Source organism: Peromyscus californicus, unplaced genomic scaffold (genome assembly GCF_007827085.1).
Source record: "Peromyscus californicus insignis strain IS unplaced genomic scaffold, ASM782708v3 Scaffold_6__1_contigs__length_162567912, whole genome shotgun sequence".
NCBI classification, from domain to species: domain Eukaryota; kingdom Metazoa; phylum Chordata; class Mammalia; order Rodentia; family Cricetidae; genus Peromyscus; species Peromyscus californicus.
Genome location: NW_026294584.1, coordinates 103,861,850 through 103,879,950, shown reverse-complemented (window position 1 = coordinate 103,879,950; position 18,101 = coordinate 103,861,850). Strand labels below are relative to the sequence as shown.

At 48.8% G+C, this 18,101-nt stretch overlaps 1 protein-coding gene and 1 long non-coding RNA gene across 2 annotated transcripts in view; one reads left to right on the top strand and one right to left on the bottom strand.

Annotated features, from left to right (window-relative positions):
- Nucleotides 1-5,795: 5,795 nt before the first annotated feature.
- Ruvbl1 (RuvB like AAA ATPase 1) overlaps nucleotides 5,796-18,101 on the bottom strand; it is a 37,919-nt gene continuing 25,613 nt past the window's right edge. Inside the window, exons 9-11 of the mRNA XM_052720687.1 lie at nucleotides 9,525-9,627; nucleotides 6,926-7,017; nucleotides 5,796-6,145 (exon numbers count right to left, since the gene is read on the bottom strand). Of these exons, the coding sequence (XP_052576647.1) occupies nucleotides 5,986-6,145; nucleotides 6,926-7,017; nucleotides 9,525-9,627 (355 nt within the window). The 3' untranslated portion in view covers nucleotides 5,796-5,985. The remainder of the gene's footprint in view (nucleotides 6,146-6,925; nucleotides 7,018-9,524; nucleotides 9,628-18,101) is intronic.
- On the top strand, nucleotides 7,024-12,874 carry LOC128099040 (uncharacterized). Its single transcript, XR_008214411.1, has 2 exons — nucleotides 7,024-8,989; nucleotides 10,249-12,874. It is a non-coding gene; the product is annotated as an uncharacterized LOC128099040 (long non-coding RNA).

Sequence of the window (18,101 nt, the reverse complement as noted above, 5' to 3'; positions counted from 1 at the left end):
GCCTCATTGGGGCTGAAACCTGATGTCAATTCTCTCCCCCCAACCTCCCCCCCCCACCCCCACCCCCGGAGCTGAGGACCGAACCCAGGGCCTTGCGCTTGCTAGGCAAGCACTCTACCACTGAGCTAAATCCCCAACCCCGAGGTCAATTCTTCTGGTATTGCATTGTACCCGCAAATGGCCTTGTGGAGGAAATGGAATGGAAGCTGAGTCCACCCTGTAAGCTCACACCCCAACAAGAGCATTTCTACGGTGTCTACCAAGCCTGGCACCTGTGTTCCCCGCCTGCCTGACAGCCTCCTGTCCATCCTTCAAAGCCCACCTCAGTAAGACTTAAAAACACCCACAGTCCATCAGAGGGGCTGGACCAGGCCTGACGACACACCTGTAACCCCAGTGTTCACAAGGCTGAGGGGAGGAGCATGAGTTTGAGGCCAGCCTTGGCTACTGTCTCCACAGTGGTATGTCTGTGGGTGGGGTGACAATAGCTTTTTCCTCCATAAAGGATCCAGAGGACAGTCTGTGTACACTAGATCAGAAAAATCCCTAAGATACACCGTGGAGGACAAACAAAAAGCAAGAATTGAGTCCGTTGCTGCTCATGGTTAGAGCAGGCAAGGAGCCAGTGTGGTGACACACACCTGTAATCCCATTGCTCCAGAAGTAGAGGCAGATGGGTCTTACTGAGTTCCAGGTCACTACACAGTGGACCAGGTCCACTACACAGACCCTCCCTGTATCCCCTCTTACACACACACACACACACACACACACACACACACACACACACACAGGTGGGGGCAGGGGGCAAGAAGGGCGTAACAGAATGCACCTAGGAAGGTCTGGCAATCCCTTCAGAACTAAATGACATAACCTGTACCCAATTATTTTTTAATTATTTATTTTATACACAACAGATGTTTTGCCTGCAAATATGTCTGTATGGGGGAATCAGATCCCCTTGAAGGAGAGTTACAGACATCTGTGAGCTGCCATGTGGGTGCTAGGAATTGAACCCAAATCATCTGGAAGAATGCTCTTAACTGCTGAGCCATCTCTCCAGCCCCTCCCCCCAATGCTTATATGCATGGGTGTAGTGGTTTGAAAGAAAATGCCCCCCAAAGGGAATGGTACTGTTAGGAGGTGTAGCCTTGTTGAAGGAAGTGTGTCACCATGGGGGCAGGCTTTGAGGTTTCTTTTGCTCAAGCATCCCCCAGTGACTGTCTGTCGACTTTCTGCTGTCTTCTGGTCAAGATGTAGCTCTCTCAGCTCCAGCACTGTCTGCCTGCACGCCTCCATGTTCCCCATCATGATGATAGTGGATTGAACCTCTGAAACTGTAAGCAAGCTACCCCGATTAAATGTTTTCTTTATAAGAGTTGCTGTGGTCGTGGTGTCTTCACAGCAAGAAAAACCTTAACTAAGACAATGGGAAATGGGAGAGCCCAAACATCCATGAGCAGTCACCTGGTAAGTAGATGGTGTGATAGCCATATACTGCTCTGAATGAAAAGAGCCAACTCAAAAAGGAGGAACTCTTTCAACCACAGCACTCATGTGGGCCAGAAACAGCTTGTCTTAGGATTCCTATTGCTTCGAAGAGACACCATGACCATGGCAACTCTTATAAAGGAAAACATTTAGTTGAGATGGTGGCTTACAGTTTCAGAGGTTTGGTCCATTATCATCATGGTGGGGGAGCATGGCGGCTGGGAGTATGACAGTGTGCAGGCAGACATGGTGCTGGAGGATTCTACATCTTGGTAGGCAGGCAACAGGCAGTGGTCTGGCTCACTGGGGATGGCTTGAGCATATATGAGATCTCAAAGCCCTTCCTCTAACAAGACTGCACCTACTCCAACAAGGCCACACCTCCCATTAGTGCCACTCCCTTTGGGGGCCATTTTCCTTCAAACTACCACACAACTGTTGTACAAGACTCCTCCAAGAAAAACTGCCTCCATCTTAAGGAGTTTGACTGGACCTGCTGGATAAAGGTCATCACAGATAGGCTTGTTGATGGTTGACCTTCCCTGTTCCAAGGGGCCAGGAAGCTCATGGGACCCTCAGCCATCCCTCTACCATGTGGGCCTCCGGAGCTCTGAGAGGCGCTAGAGGACATACGTGGGAAAGAGGGAAGGGGGCTCCATCTATAACGCCATGGGAGGAGTTACCAACTCTGCTGGTGCACATTTCCAGTGTGGCTGCTTTAAGGCACCTACACCCCTGCATATGATCCCCTACGCTTTGCTCTGTAAGACCAATAAATTCATGGTCTTGGGTGGAGTTTAGTTTGTCAATAGGACCCTAGGAGAAAGTGGGTAGACATCATTTATTCTCCCCTAGAGAAGGGACTTTAGCAACAGCCCAATGCTGGTTTGCCTTTGTGTGGGTGCAGGGTGGGGGAGGTAATGGAATTTTTTAGTGAATAACCTCCTTCATAGGAGTTAGGTAGATTTCCTTTGTCAGAGCTCACAATGGCCCACTTATGGCTTTGGGAATTTACTGTAGGGAGGTTTAAAAGAGAATACAAGCAGATCTGGAACTCTAGGCAAGGATAGGAATTCTTCCATCACTTGGGATGAGGGAACAAGGTCTGCCACCTTGAAGTGCAAAGGAGGCTGGACCTGGGATGGACAGCACCTTCCTTCCCTAATCTCTTCCATCTCTAGCTCACCAGGAAATAGGCTGAGTGTTGAAGTTGCTTGCACAGAGGGGACAAGAGGTGGAACACACCATCATCGCATCCCCCTTTGATACATTCAAATTCTGCACCAATTCAGAATTACCGCAGAATTATCCGTTCAAAAACACATCAGGGTGGGGGTAGAGCACACTTCTATCCCAGCACTCCAGAGGCAGAGGGATCTCGGTGAGTTTGAGGCCACCTGCTCTACATGGAGAGTTCCAGGTCAGCCAAGCCTTCATAGTGAGACCCTGCCTTAAATAGATAGATGGATGGATGGATGATGGATGGATAGATGGATGATGGATAGATATATTAGATAGATAGATAGATAGATAGATAGATAGATAGATAGATAGATAGATAGATAGATAGATAGATAGGTGATCGATGATAGAAATAGATGATGGATGGATGGATGGATGGATGGATGGATGGATGGATGGATGGATGGATGCATGGATGCATGGATGCCTCCTTTTATGTGCTCCTCCCGCACCTAAGCTCTCCCACAGGCTTTCTCTACCCAGAGGCTGCGTGTGTGGCCACACGGGGGCGCTTCGGGCCGCGCCACTCAGGGTCCGCAAGACTTTGCAAGGTTCTGGGCCGCACCTCCCGCCCGCGTCCCCATTAATCACGCGTGTTGACGGCGCCGACCCGCGCGCGGGCGGCGTGACGGCGCCGGTGACGGCGGGTGACGGAGCGGGCAATCGGCGGGCGCGCATCGGCCCATCTTATCGCGCCGGCCCAGCCTTCGCCCGCCGCGCGCCGCCCATTGATCGCGCGGGCTGGGGCCGGGGGTCAGCGCGGACGCTCGGCCTGACAGCCACATCCATCGCGCTGACGGCCGCACGCGCCCCTCGCCCGGCCATTAATCACCGTGCGGCGCCGACTGACGGGGAGGGCGACAGGGCCAGCGGGCGACTGCCAGCCCTGCCAGCCCGCATTTCCCACTGCCGGGCCCTGCCGCAGGTCACCCGCATCATCCCCAGGTCACTTGCAACCTGGGATGGGAAAACAGTGTGTATCTCTCAGGATCCCAAAGGAGAGCTGACTTGTCTGGCTGAGACTAGGTCATATCATAGCTCCTTTCTAGGAGCTGGCGGGGCCATTTCTGGAAAACAGAGAACAACCAGGAATGAATGCATCCAAACGCAGAGGACTGGACCTAAGCTTGCGCCTGTTTCACAAACTCTGACCTCCGCTAGCAACAAGAGCCAAGAACTGGGCATTCTTCTCTGAACCCTGGTCACATAGTGCCTGTGGCCTCAGAGTCTCACTCCGGCTTGGCAGGGCCTTTTCAGACATGGTCAGCTGCCCAAACAGGGCTGACTCAGGGGCTACAGGGTGTAACTCCCACCCTCTGCCTGCAACTCCATTTTATTAGCTAAGGCTTGTTGACCCATCACTTTTTGGTGTGAGAAAGCAAGTTCTGTTCTTTCTTAAAACCCAGATATTCTCTGAATCAACCTAGGGTTGAAGGCAACCTGAAGGAAGAGGTGTCTGCAAAGCTGAGGACAAGGATTCGCCTGGAGGCCACTTGGGAACCAGCACTGCACCTGGAATGAGGGGCAGAAGCTTCTACTCAGCCACCAAGCAGCTCAAGGGGTGGCTTCCAGGAGCCTGGCCGAGCTGGGATAGTGGCCACCTCCTGTGACCAGCCCCCATCCTGCCTGACTTTAATATTACAACAATTTTTCAAGCTGGAGCTGAACTAGTGGGAAAAATGGGGCTGCTGTAATTGTTGTTAGATTGTGTGTCAGCCTGATAAGATGTAACAAATACTTTCTCCCCACCAGGGTCTGCTGCCCGCCTGGGAATGGATGGAGAAACTTCTCACAGTCTGCGAGGGATGGGCCATAAAAACTTCGCCTGTAAGATTAATGTAATAATCACAGGCCTTGCTGGAGAAAAGAGAGGAAAATTAAAATAACCAAACCTTGCCACCTAGCCAGACCATCTCCCTCCTATCAGAGAATGGTCCCCCCTCCTCGGGCACAGTCACAGCCCAGATGAGGGAGAAGTAGCAGGACCCAGGGGCTGTGGCTAGGAAAAACAAGGCCTCACTGACAGCTCTGGAGAGCAGGTGCCAAGGGCTGTACAAGAATATCTCCAACCCACCACTACTGCCACTGTTTCTATCCTGATCAGGTGCTGTGAAGGTTTCAACTCAGCCGTCACCTGCCTCAGTCTACCCTGAAGTCTCACCTGCTCAAGGTCAGATCCTCAACTACTGCAGGGTATGAAGTAGTTAGCTCTAGCCAAGCTGAACGCAAATCTGATTTCTCCTGCTAGCTGGGCAGGCGATTTGGCCTCATGAGGACAAAATGATGTCACACCGAGAATGGTGACACTTATAATCTCAGTACTCAGAAAGCAGAGGCAGGAGGATTGCCTCAAACTCAAAACCAGCCTGGTTTACATAGCAAGACTATCTCAAGACAAGGTACCCAATGTGCAAACTACCTACCCATGAGTCTACACTGATGGTTACTAAGCAGGTAAGCAGTGAGATGGTCCTCATGCAGACTCCCAAACCATGGTAACCTACAGCCTGGAAGAGGCACAGCTGTTCTAAACCTTAAGTGTGGTCAGCACAGAGCGACTTCACTCAAAAGAGCCCAGCATAGAACAGGAAGCATGAACAATGTCCCAGACATGGCAGCCTTGGCCAGGAGCTGAGGGGTCACAGTAGAAGTGTCCTACTGAAAGTACCTGCCAAGATGGGCTGCAGACTTGTGTGGCTCTGATACCCAACAGTCACCCCTGTCACTGTCCAGGTCATCAAAACACAGAGATGTCTGAGAGGAAGATGAGGTGTGCCATCCCAACGGTGCTCTCGCCACTCACTGACAAGTGTGCTGCCCTACTGCAGAATGCTGTGTCCCGGCAACTCCCTGCACTCACGCCGCAGTAGCTATAAATCTAAATTGGTTCTGTAATTCCTGTGTATGTGCCAAGCGTAAATAACCTTGTTTTGTGCTGGGGATAGAACTTAGAACCTCCCATAGTAACTCCAGCTCCAGGGGCTCTGATGCCATCTTTTGGCCTCCACAGGCACCTGCCAAGTACACACACACAAAGTACAAACATAAAAAGAGAGGTATCATCAAAATAACCTATTCAGTTTTATTAGAAAACAAGCCAAGTGGGAAGGGATTCCTTCCAAGCAGCCATGGAGGTTTCCTAACTCAGAAAGAATGTTTCCACACAGAGCCAGCAACACTGCAAAGCATGCTTGACTCCAGCTCTGTCCACGGTGTGAGGTCTGTCCTCTGGGTGCACCTCCAAACCCAATGTTACTTCATGTACTTGTCCTGCTGGTCAGCCAGAATCTTGGCAGAGGACTTGGCATCATAGAAGAGTTCGCTGATCTCTTCCACGTGCTCCTTCTCAATGCTGTCCTTCCCGTTGATCTTTGCCAGCAGGTTGGCTGGGGTCAGCAGCTGCACCGAATACCTACAGCACAGCACAGTGGTCAAGATGGGGCCACTGAAGGGAGCCCCAAATCAGCAGGCAGCATGGGCACTGCCGCATGGCTGCAGCAGTCCAGCTGCAGTGAGCCCAGGGTGAGGAGAGCAAAGAGGAACTTCCACTGCCCATCACAACTGAGACAGGGGACACCAGGAGGCAGGGGACACAGTGCTCTTCTCGAATCTGCAAAGGAGGTGACTCCATTTCTGCTGAAAGATTAACACTATGATGCATACACACCCTGGCAGGGCAGACAGTGCCAACTTAGATGGAGACTGTGAACATGCAGAGAAATCAACCAGCAACCAAAAGCTCATGCTGGCCCAAGACAGGAAAACTCGATCACTGAACGTTCAATCAAACAGACATGAAAACTCGATCACTGAACGTTCAATCAAACAGCTGACAATGTCCTCCTTTATTTCAGGGACAAGAGTAACGTACTCAAGGGGCACAGGAGGGCTCAGGGTCTGAAGAACTACCTCCTGTCTTCTCCAGTCACCGCCTCTGAGCCCTGACAGAACAGCCTGGAGAACACAGCACATGCGCTGATCCCCGGGCTGCTGCCACCAGACACCTGGAATACACCAGGGTAAAGTGATAGGGACAGGCCCTGCTCTACTGGGAAATTGAAAGAGTGGTGTGAGCTCCGCCCGGGGCTTGTGGAGACTGAGTTCTAGATCCTTGGCACTCTGAACTCATGCCTGCAGAAGGCCCTTGGCACAGCAGAAGGGTTCCAGCAGGCTGCTACCTGGCGTACCATACCTGAGTGTGGTCTTAGTGCCAATCTCTCCCAGGTGGTTAAGCGCCTCCTCGCTGATGTTGATGCCTTCTGTCTGGGCTCGGATCTTAATGATCTTTGGAGAAAAAAACCACGGTTAAGTGTCTCACCTGTGTTCAGTGTCTGCCCTGCTGATGGCCACCAGCCCTGCTGGCCTGCATCTCTGGGAATAACACGTCCTACCCACAGTCCACCTGAATGATGTCGCAGCCAGCGGGACGGACCCCCATGTCCAGTGCAGCTCACAGCTTCCTCTGGCCCTCTCCATGGCTACAGAAAACTGGGACCACTCCTAGCTTTGCCCTCAAGGCTCCAACCTCTTCTGCCAGCTTGGGCACTATCACTTATGAGCACTCAAGCAAGAGAAGACATTTTTTATTTGCTTGATAAATACTATGGTTAAATAAATCAAAAAAGTTACTTGAAGAGATTTAGCAGCCTCCTAACATCGCTGAAACATCTAATCTATCAAGAGCCTAATGCTTGTTGCACTGAGGATCCTGGGGAGGCTGGAGGAGCCGCCGGCAGCCGGTGAGATGCCGCAGCAGTGGCACCAGGTCCCACGGGCGCAGCAGCACTGAGTGATAAGGGCCAGCGGGATAATGATGTTGTGTGTTGCGGGGCCGAGATAACTCGAGGACTTCGAGCCTCATATAATACAGGAATTTTTCACTCTGGCAGCTTCGTAAACAAGATATCAAGGAGCCGTTGTTTAAATTAAAGCCGTAAAAACAGCCAGCGTAGAGGCACAGGAACTGGAAGACACTGAGTCCTAGCACCAGGCTCTAGAGAGAGAAAAGGTGTGTGGAAGCTTGAGACGGCTGAGCCCGACAACCCAGGACTCTGCCGGGGTCAGCAGTCATCACTGTCACCCTGAGCAGCCTGGAGCTGAGGTCGGCAGGCTAGCATGCATTCTTAAGAGGTGGCCACTTCACAGGCCACCACTGCTAGTGTTGCCTTTATCCAGAAAAGGCCGTAAGAGCAGAATTGGGGGAAACCTCTTGACTAGTCCAAACACGTCCCAAACACTACAGAGGCCACAAACACATCTGCTGTGCTCCTCAGGGGTCAGGATGTGAGCATATATACACACAGGCTCAGCTATCATGTCCAACAGCAGAGGAGCCCAAGACAGTCACCAGATGAGTTCAAGAGCTATGGAAAGAAAGCTAGGGAGGATGTCCCCTGCTCTGCTCCAGCAGCCAGCTACATGACTCAAGGACTCGTGACCTCGGGCCAACAGCAAAAATGGCTGCTCAGGAGTCCTTCTGGAACGACAAGAGGGACTGGGATATATGCACATCAGTGGCAGGGCATGTTCTCAGCATGCATAGGGTCCTAGGTCCCATTCCCAGGTCTGCCAACTCCAGAGAGATACAAAGACTGAAGGGCAGAGGCTGGCAAGGGGAGGGCCAGCATCATCTCTTTGCTGGTTGGATCTGTGGCTTGGCTTCCTTCCATAATACCAGGAATATCTGCTCTCACTGTCTCTAGAACAGGCCAGAGAAATTGTGGGTGCTCCTACCTCAGCTGTTTGGAAACAGGCGGCTCACGGATGATATCTTTAATCATTTAATAACCTATAGGGATGTTTGTGAGGTGTCAGCACCAGGGGCACCCTGCACCCATTAAGTTGAGCTTGTTTATGTGAAACCTACCTACCTTAACTCCAGCAGAAGGCTGAGGGGATCCCTGGAGCCACTAAGGCCAAAGCGAGACCCAGACAGGTAGCCACGGAGAGCAGCCTGAAGACTGACCTGAGGAGGCCTGTCGGTCACAGTACCAGTATGAGGGGAGGCAGAGTGCTTCAGAGGAGCTTCACCTGGAGCTCCAAGGTGAGCTTCTCCGGAGGGGCCCAGCTCCACCACTTAGTTATCACAAAGCTGTTGTCAAAGACCTTAGAGGCTGACCATGAAGCAGCTGAGGATGATGGTGCCCTATCCCGTCACAATCTCACAGAATGCATGTGATAATTTTGCAAAGCAAGGAGATGGTCTTCTTTGTCACCATCTCAACGGAACCTGAGTGACAATGCCTCAAAACCAAAGGTAGGTCTCTCATTACCCAGAGAAAGGGCTGTTCTGGTTTGTGATAAGACACTGACCAAAGCGACTTGGGAGGAAATCTGCAGGCTGATAGCATCTGGTGGTCATTAAGTCCATGTTTTCTTTTTCTTTTTCTTTTTTTTTTTTTTTTTTTTTTTTGAGACAGGGTTTCTCTGTGTAGCTTTGGTGCCTGTCCTGAATCTCGCTCTGTAGACTAGGCTGGCCTTGAACTCACAGAGATCCACCTGGCTCTGCCTCCTGAGTGCTAGGATTAAAGGCGTGAGCCACCACTGCCCAGCTAAGTCCATGTTTTCTTTTCCCTTTTCCTCAAGCTCATCAAGAGTAGATAGATGGACCAGACCCACAGAGAGCAGAGGTTCTAACCCATCGAAGAATGTCCACTCAGAATGACCCATCTTTCAGAGTCATAAGGACACTGACTTTCTCAGACTGGTGAGCAAAAGCCAGGCCTAGGCTAGCTAAGAGGTCAGAGGTGGGTAGAGAGAGGAGTAAGAACAGGGGGGCTCCAGAGGCTTACCTGCTTCATCTCCTGTGGTGTATACAGCATGGTCCTGATGATCATCACCCGGTCCAGCAGGTCCAGTGGGATGCCGTGTGGAGAGGTGATGTCCTCAGTGCCCCTGCAAGAGCCAAAAATCACTCCCATTACCCAAGGAACTCTGAGATCCTGGACAACAGACACATGAGTAGAGACACTCTTGGGACAGAGTAGGTTGCTAGCATCCCTGAGAATCAGGGCCAGGTGGCCCAGGGGAACAGCTTCGTCATTCCAGAAATAGAAAATTTGGGAAGATGGAACACAACAAAACCCAAAAAACCCTAACTATTTGCCACACCTTCGAGTGTTTTATAGTTATACTGCCAATATGTGCATTTTTCTGGTTTTGCCTGTTGCTTCAGTCTTAATAACCATGCTTAATTTTTACTTGACAGCACACATTAATGAATTATTTCCTCTGAAACTATCACCATGCCTGAGTAGCTCAAGGGTCTGAGGAATGGATGACTATGCCAGCCTGCACAGCTACATGAGTGACCCAGTCGCCCAACACCATAGCCAGCAAAGCATCTGAATTCCTAAATGTTTGCTGCTTTAGTGATTTAGAAAGAGAAAGGGGAACACCTTGATTGAGTTGCATTTCCTTGGTTACTAATGAGGCACAAATGTTTTCCCTAACATTCACTCTTTTCTTCCTGAGAATTGTCCAATTACATCCTTTGTTTCTCTCTTCATCCCTTAGCCAAGCCCTTGTCAACAGCCAGGAGAGGAAGCCTGCCAACCTGCCAGGCCTGTGCCAGCTGCCTGATGGGACAGACACATGCTGGGCAGACACTGGTGCCCTACAGGCCAGCCCAGCTGCAGCCATGGGGGCTTAGTAGCTGTGGGCCTCTGCATCAGGCCATCCTAACACGGGTGGCCGTCAGCCTCCCTAACATCTTGAGCCTAGTCACAACTGCAAAAGCTACCACAGCTGACTAAAATAAGAAAGAATAAGGCATGCCACTTTAATTGTTAATTTCAAAATATGTCGTTTTAGGGCTGGCAACACAGTTCAGTAGGTAAAGGTGCTTGCTTACAAGCCCAACAGTCTGAGTTTAGTTCCCAGAACCTATACGGTGCAGAGAGAACCACAAGTGTGCGATGCTAAGGGAGTGTGAGAATGCGCACACAGACACACAAAAAGGAAGGAAGAAGAAAAAGGGATGCAAGCAAGAAAGAAAAAAACATTCAAACATCTATTTTGAAATCTTTCCAATGCAGTTTAGTATCAGTGTATATTTATTATAAAAAATAAATGGAAGATGCACAGCAGCACAGGATAAACTCGAAACCTACTAAGGAAAACAAGCCAGACACCAAAGGACAATGGGTGACAAACTGCACTCCAGGAAACTAAGTGGCCACATCCACAGAAGGAAGTCAGAGGCTGCTGCGGTCGTCTACTGCGGTCGACTGCAGTCTGAACGGGAAGATGGGACTGGATGCGCAAGGGCTACAGGAGTCCTGTTTTTGGAGTGAGGGAAAGGTTCTGGTGGAAACCGGCTGGTGGACAGCTCAGTGGTTGAGGACACTGGTTGCTTTTAAAGAGGACCTGTTGTTTGGTTCCCAGCACCCATATGGTGGCTCACAACTGTCTGTAACTGCAGTTCCAGGGGATCCAGTGCCCTCTTCTGGCCTCCACAGGCTCCTGCATGCATGTGGTGCACAGACACAGGGAGGCAAGACATTTATATACGTAAATAAAAATAAATGAGTCTGTAAAAAAGTTTTGGAAACACAGATAGTAGTGATGGTTGCATCACTCACTACTACATACGTCAATGCAACCTTTAGCACTGGGGTGTGCTCAGCAATGGCCTGCCTTGTAAGCATGGCACCCTAGGTTTGATGCCCAGCACCACATAAGACTGAGTGTGGTGTACAAGCCTGTATTACTACACTACCATGCCTCAGGAGGATCAAGAGTTCTAGGTTACCATCAGCTATACAAGGAATCCGAGGCCAGCAACACTTTTTTTAAATAATAAGGGAGAATTGTAAAATATGAAGTTTTATCAGGATTCAAATCACAGTACTTACAATAGTTACCATCTTTTCAAGAAAAGTAACTTTTAACAATGGTATTTAAATTTTTGTTACTAAATTCCCTTTCAATTCTTCTTAGAGTGTATTTGGGAGGGTTTTTTTGGGAAGGTGGAGTCTCAGGACATCTAAAAATCTCAACTCTGCCATGTTGAAATAGTCCAAGAACAAAAATATTCAGAATTCCACAGCCTCATTATAAATCATCTTGGATTCATACATAATAAAAGCATAAGAAATTTAATGGAAAAAGGTATGTGAGAAATGAAGCGCCCCTCCAGCAGCCCTGAAAAGAACAGAACTTACATGAGTGTGGTTACTGAGCTTCTTATGGTTGAGTTCATAAAGCTAAAACTTACACCAAAAGACCACTCAGAAGCTATTAAGTGTTGTAGAATATTACTAAAAGATGTGTTACATTTGTTTATGCTGTGGAATATCTGTTCAATGATGCAAAGATGTGTTATTGTGCCTGTCTAAAACACCTGATTGGGCTAACAAAGAGCTGAGCAGTCAATAGTAAGGCGGGAGAAAGGATAGGCAGGGCTGGCAGGGAGAAAGAATAAATAGGAGGGGAAATCTGGGGGAGGAGCAAGAAAAGGAGAAGGACATCTGGGGCCAGCCACCTAGCTACACAGCAAGCCACAGAGAAAGAAGGAAGGAAAAGATATACAGAAATAGAGTAAGGTAAAAGTGTAATCACATGTTTCCTGTTCCACCTGCATGTTCCCAAATACCTGGCAGCCACTTCCTAAATAACTGACTCAGAGGCTTACTATTATTTATGAATGGTCAGCTGATAGCTCAGGCTTGTTACTAGCTAACTCTTACACTTAAATTAACCCATATTTTTATTTATGCTTTGCCACATGGGTCATGGCTTGTTACTTCATTTTCTACATGCCCTGCTTGTCCTATGGGAGCTTGCTGTCTCCCCCAAACTCTCCTGACTCTGCCCTTCTTCCTTCCATCATTCTCTCTGCATCAGGCTGCCTCTCGCCCAATCTCTTCTTGCCCTGCTACCGGCCAATCAGTTTTCTTAATTAACAATGAGCATTATCCACAGCATTAAAAGCCTAGAGGCAAAAAGTAGATGGGATAATTTAAGTTAAGAAAAGCTGGCAAGAAACAAGCCAAAGCTAAGGCCAGGCATTTATAAGAAAGAATAAAACTCTGTGTGATTTATTTGGTAGTTGGGTGGTAGGCTCCCCTAAGAGCCAAAGAGTATTAAAAAAAAAAATCAACAACAATTAAGGACTGCCAAGTACTATTTAATCATCCAAGCTATGAATCTGAAGCACAGATTCTTCCGGAAAACCCATTCATGGGAAATTGTTTGTGGACACCCATCTGAGACAAGAAAAACACAAGGACACTGTTCAGTGGCAGCTGCAGGGACAGCACTGAACTAGGAACAGAGTGGAGCACATCTTATTACAAACTTCTTAATAATAAATGTATTTCGGTTAATATTGTGCTCCCAGGTAGACAGTCTAGACTGTGAGCCCACAGACCCAGTGCTCCTTGAGCTTGGGTATAATGCCTTTGCAGGATGCGCTGGATCTCTAGAAACATAGCTTTCACTTGAGCAAATAGCCCACTCACTTTTTAACACTGTTCTGCCTTAAACTCTGGGCTCTATACCATGCCACTGTTGACTTCTGGACCCCATACTTTCTGTCAGAGGCTGTGCTGTGCACTGTTGGATGCTGTGTGACACCCACAGCACTGAGTCATGAAAAATAAAAATGTCTCCAGATATTGCCAGATGTTCACAGGAAGAACGGCCCCTGATTGAGGATCAGTGCCCACTGCTGCTCTCTGTAATACATAATTTGCCAGAGACACAGATGACACAAGGCTTTGCTGATGACTGAAAATGCAGTAAACACCTAAGCAATTCAACAGGCAACTTCTTGACATGCTCCTGACCTCAGTCAGTGGACACAATGAGACACTTTTAAAAGGCCAGCCATATGACTTGGCTGCCAATGCAACTTGATAAGAATGGTCATTTGGGGCTAGGGAGAGGCTGTGCAATTAAGAGAGCTTACTGCTCTTCCAGAGGACCCAGGTTCAGTTCCCAACATCACACCAGGTGGTTCATAACCACCTGCAACTGTTCCAGGGTATCTAACACCCTTTGACATCTGTGGCACCTGCACACACATACACGGTGCACATAAATGCATGCACACACATACACAATAAATATTTTTTGAAAGATGGTCATTTCAATGAACAGTTCTATGACAGCTGGACATCTTTATATCTGTGATGCAGAACTGACCCTTCTTTGACTATGCACAAAAATCAACCCCAAATGATTAATGAACCAAGAGCTGAACTGCAGACTCTTGGAAGAAAACAGGGCATGCGCCTGCGGTCTCAGGTTAGACAGTGCTTCTTACTGAGAGCAAAGCACAACGGTAGGCAGGCTGGACTCCAAGGTGGACTGGAATTTGTTATTGGGGGCAGGAGGGTGAAAACCATAGATAGCATTGCACACACAAGGCAAGTACTCTACTGAGCTCAACTCCGAATCCACAAATTAGTTCTGAATAAAAATTTAAAACCTATGTCAAAAAGTTGATAAGACTACTCAAAGAAAGGTAGAAAATACTCAGATACATTTACATAATGTTCATTCATTATTGATCTATGCAATAAATATCCTACATCCAAAGTACATAAAGATTTTGTTTTGCTTTTTTCGAGACAGGGTTTCTCTGTGTAGCCTCGGCTGTCCTGGAACTCACTCTGTAGACCAGGTTGGCCTTGAACTCACAGAGATCCACCTGCCTCTGCCTCCTGAGTGCTGGGATTAAAGGCACCTGGCCATAAAGAACGTTTACTGTTCAAGAATAAAGACAAACAACCTAAATGAAAACTGGGCACATCTGTAATCCCAAAATTTGGGAGGATTAGAAGTTCAAGGTCATCTTTGGCTAGGTAGCATAAGTTTGAGGTCAGGATGGGATACATGAGACCTTGTTGCAAAAAACAAACAAATAGGCACAGAACATGATTAAGCATTTCTCCAAAGATTTATAAGTGACTATAAAAATAAAATGTTCAACTTCCCACCACCCATTAGGAAACAGAAATCAAACTAATGTGCTGCACGTTCTACCCACTGGTATCTCTAATTGGAAAGACAGATACTGGGGAGTGCTGGAAGAATGGAAACATGGGACTCTGCCCAATGCTGGTGGGGCGTAAAGAGGGCAGTGACTTAGAAAAAGTCATCATTGTTGAAAGGCTGAGCAGTTACTACCTAATCCAGCACCCATACTCCTAGGGACACATCCCAAAGAAGTCACAACTATGTCCACGTAAGATGTGCACAGATGTTCACAGCAGCATTACTCATCATAGCCAAAAGAACTCCTGCCTACCTGCTGAGGAATGGACAGGTGACATACGCCATCAAATATTCCACACTATGGAATATGGTTCTACTACAAAGTGTAAAAAGCAACACAGATGAACCCTGAGAACAAGCAGAGTGAATGACAGCAACCAGAAGAGGCCAGGTCATATGGTACCATTTATAGGAAAAAAGGCAAATCTGTAGAGAGTGAATTTACTACAAACTACTGAATGCTCCATTGTGCATCAGATATGTCTATCAATACAGGGCTTTTTTAAAAGCATCGTTCTGGACATGTGTCACAGGTCAACACTAAAGGGAGGCCACATTGGTCTAAGTCTTGACACTGGCACAACAAGGTAACCAACCTTCAGAAATTCCTACTGACCTTCCTAAATCCCAGGAAGACACTGATCCATGGGAAAATGGACCCTCCACAGGCAGAGCTGGGGTCAGTGCTGGCCACTCTCATCTAACAGCTGATGCTCCTGGACCCAAAGGGAAAGGATTCCTTGGAACAGCAAAGGGGTAAGCACCTCCTCCTCCAGCATCCACAGGTGAACACTTTTCCTTATGTACATTACCCAGAGGACCTGGGGGTAGTCTGCCAGGGCCAAGAGGACAGGGCCACATGACCTGTCATGCTCCCACAGGTTACTGAGACCAAGCCACGCACAGGACAGATAAGCAGGGAACAACCTATGGTACACCACTCCAGGCACACATGGCTTAGAGCAGTGGTTCTCAACCTATGGGTCATCACCTAAGACCATTGGAAAACATATTTATATTACAATTCATAACAGTAGCGAAATTACAGTTATGAAGTAGCAACAAAAATAATTTTACGATTGGGGTCACCACAACATGAGGAACTGTATTAAACGATTGCAGCATTAGGAAGGTTGAGAACCACTGGCTTAGAGACTCTGCACTCAACATTTAATCTGTGTAATTTACAAGAAAAACAAGGGACTTGCTTAAGGTATGGGCTTCCATGTGCCTGATATATCCCTTGTGGGAGGGAACCAGGCTCGTGCCAGGACTTATGCCCTAGACAACACAAGGTCAGCAGGCAGTGGGCTCATGTCTGAGGCTCAACCCATGAAGCCACTGCCACAGAGCTGTTAAGATGGCCAGAAGCCAAAAGGTGAATGTAAGGCAACTTCTGGAAAGGGCACTGTCATGGCTATATTTTCACAGCCATGGTATCAGAGCTAGTGTTCTCTGATGCCAGCTGTATAATAGTCCTGTACACTGTCACAGTGATTGGTTTAGTAAAGAAGCTGACTGGCCAATAGCTGGACAGGGTAAGGTTAGGCAGGAGAACCAGACTAAGGACACTGGGAAGAAGTCAGAGGAGTCACCAGCCAGACACAGAGAAGAAGCAGGGGGTGCAAGATGAAAGAGAGGTGATGCCCTGTGGCAGAATGTAGATTAATGGGCTAATTTAAGTTCTAAGAGTTAGATAGTAACAAGCCTGAGCCATAGGCTGAGCATTTATAATTAATATTAAGTTTCTGTGCGGTTATTTGGGAGCAGCTGCAGAGACACTCCAGAGAAACTCCGCTTACAGCCAGCTCCATGTGATGCCATGCTCAACACTTCATGCCTACTCACTGCCCAGCAGCCACTGGGGTGAAGCATGTGGGCTTTCCAGCAAGCTGAGTGGCAGCACTTTTGGCTTGTAGTCTGCCATTGGGAGGCAACCTCATCTGCCCTTGGGTGTCAGGGTGCCCTGACATCACTTTGTATGTGGCTCATATAGAGAGCAGTAGAAAGCTGACAAGGAGAAAGCCCTCAACACTGTGACTTCCCTTCGGAGCTTGGCTGTCAGGTGTGATGCTTGTGGTGTAAGAGCTCAGCAGCTTCTCTGAGGAGAAAGCTGTGCACAGCTCACCACAGGCTGCTCACATTGTGCAGATATTCCTGAACTCTGTCTTTTAGCATTCTAGCCAAAACTTGCTGAGACTGTGTACTCTGGAGTCCAGTCTTCACCCGAACCCAAGCCACATGCACACCTGGTGAGAGCTCAGGCCCTGTTTGCCCAAGCTAGCAGGAGCAGCAGTGCAGTGTGGTGCTCCATGTGGGCTTTCCACCATCTCTTGTGGATGCTGTCAACATGATGGAGCATCCCCACTAGCACTCAGCACCAAATCCACTTTTAGAGTTCATATGGCTGGCGAGAGTTTGGTTCTCACAGCAGGCTGGGATCAAGAGCTCCTTCCTCCTGGATATAGCCCTGGCAACTGGGGCCAAGAGCTGCCAGCCTCTGTTGGCACCCACTGGGCTAGGTTAGCTCTGTTGGCAGAGCTCCCAGCAGGGGGCATCATGTGTCCATTCTGAGCCCAGATGAAGCTGTGCAAAAAAAAGCAAGTTTCCAGCAGAGCCACGGGTGCCAGGCTTCCTGGGCCCAGGGCCCACATGTAGCTTCCAGATGCCACCCAAGTGGCCCTGATCCTCTACAGAAGCTGGCCTGCACCTGGCACAACAGCTTCCTTCAACCCTGCAGGACGCACCTGGGATAGTCAGAAGACTATCCAGACTATCAGAGGGAGCGAGAACAGGCACACACTGAGCCACATACATATCCCAACTACAAGTGGATAGGGACACAACTGGGGGGCTGCTGTGTAATGCAATGGTGCTCATAGTTAGCACCAGACTACTCCCCACTAGCCTGCCCCAGAGCCAGCAGCACCCTGAGTGGACAACCTTAGTGTAAACTAAGTTTCTCCAGCAAGAGCCAGTGACATTCTTCTATGTGGCCCATCATCATGGAGTGGCAAGCCAGCAGCTGGGCTCCTAGTTCAGTGTAGCTCTGGCTATCATGAATACTCATAGGCAATAGGACTCTTTTCTAGTTTCCAGTGCCCGCTGTCAGGATTACATAGCCCCAGGGCACTGTCTCATGTAACTGCTCTGGGCTTGAAAAGAAGCCCTTTACATCCCAGCACTGCAGAGACCAGCCCCGAATGTCCCAAAGGACCACAGAAAACCTCTAGGCCACTACAACTGCATATTAGGAACCTGGCATGGGCCTGAGACAAAAGCGTGCACATTCTCTGCAGGTCAGACCCAGAGTACTAAGGACAAAATGGAGGCTGGAAAAGCCCTCCACCCCAGCTCTGGGCCTG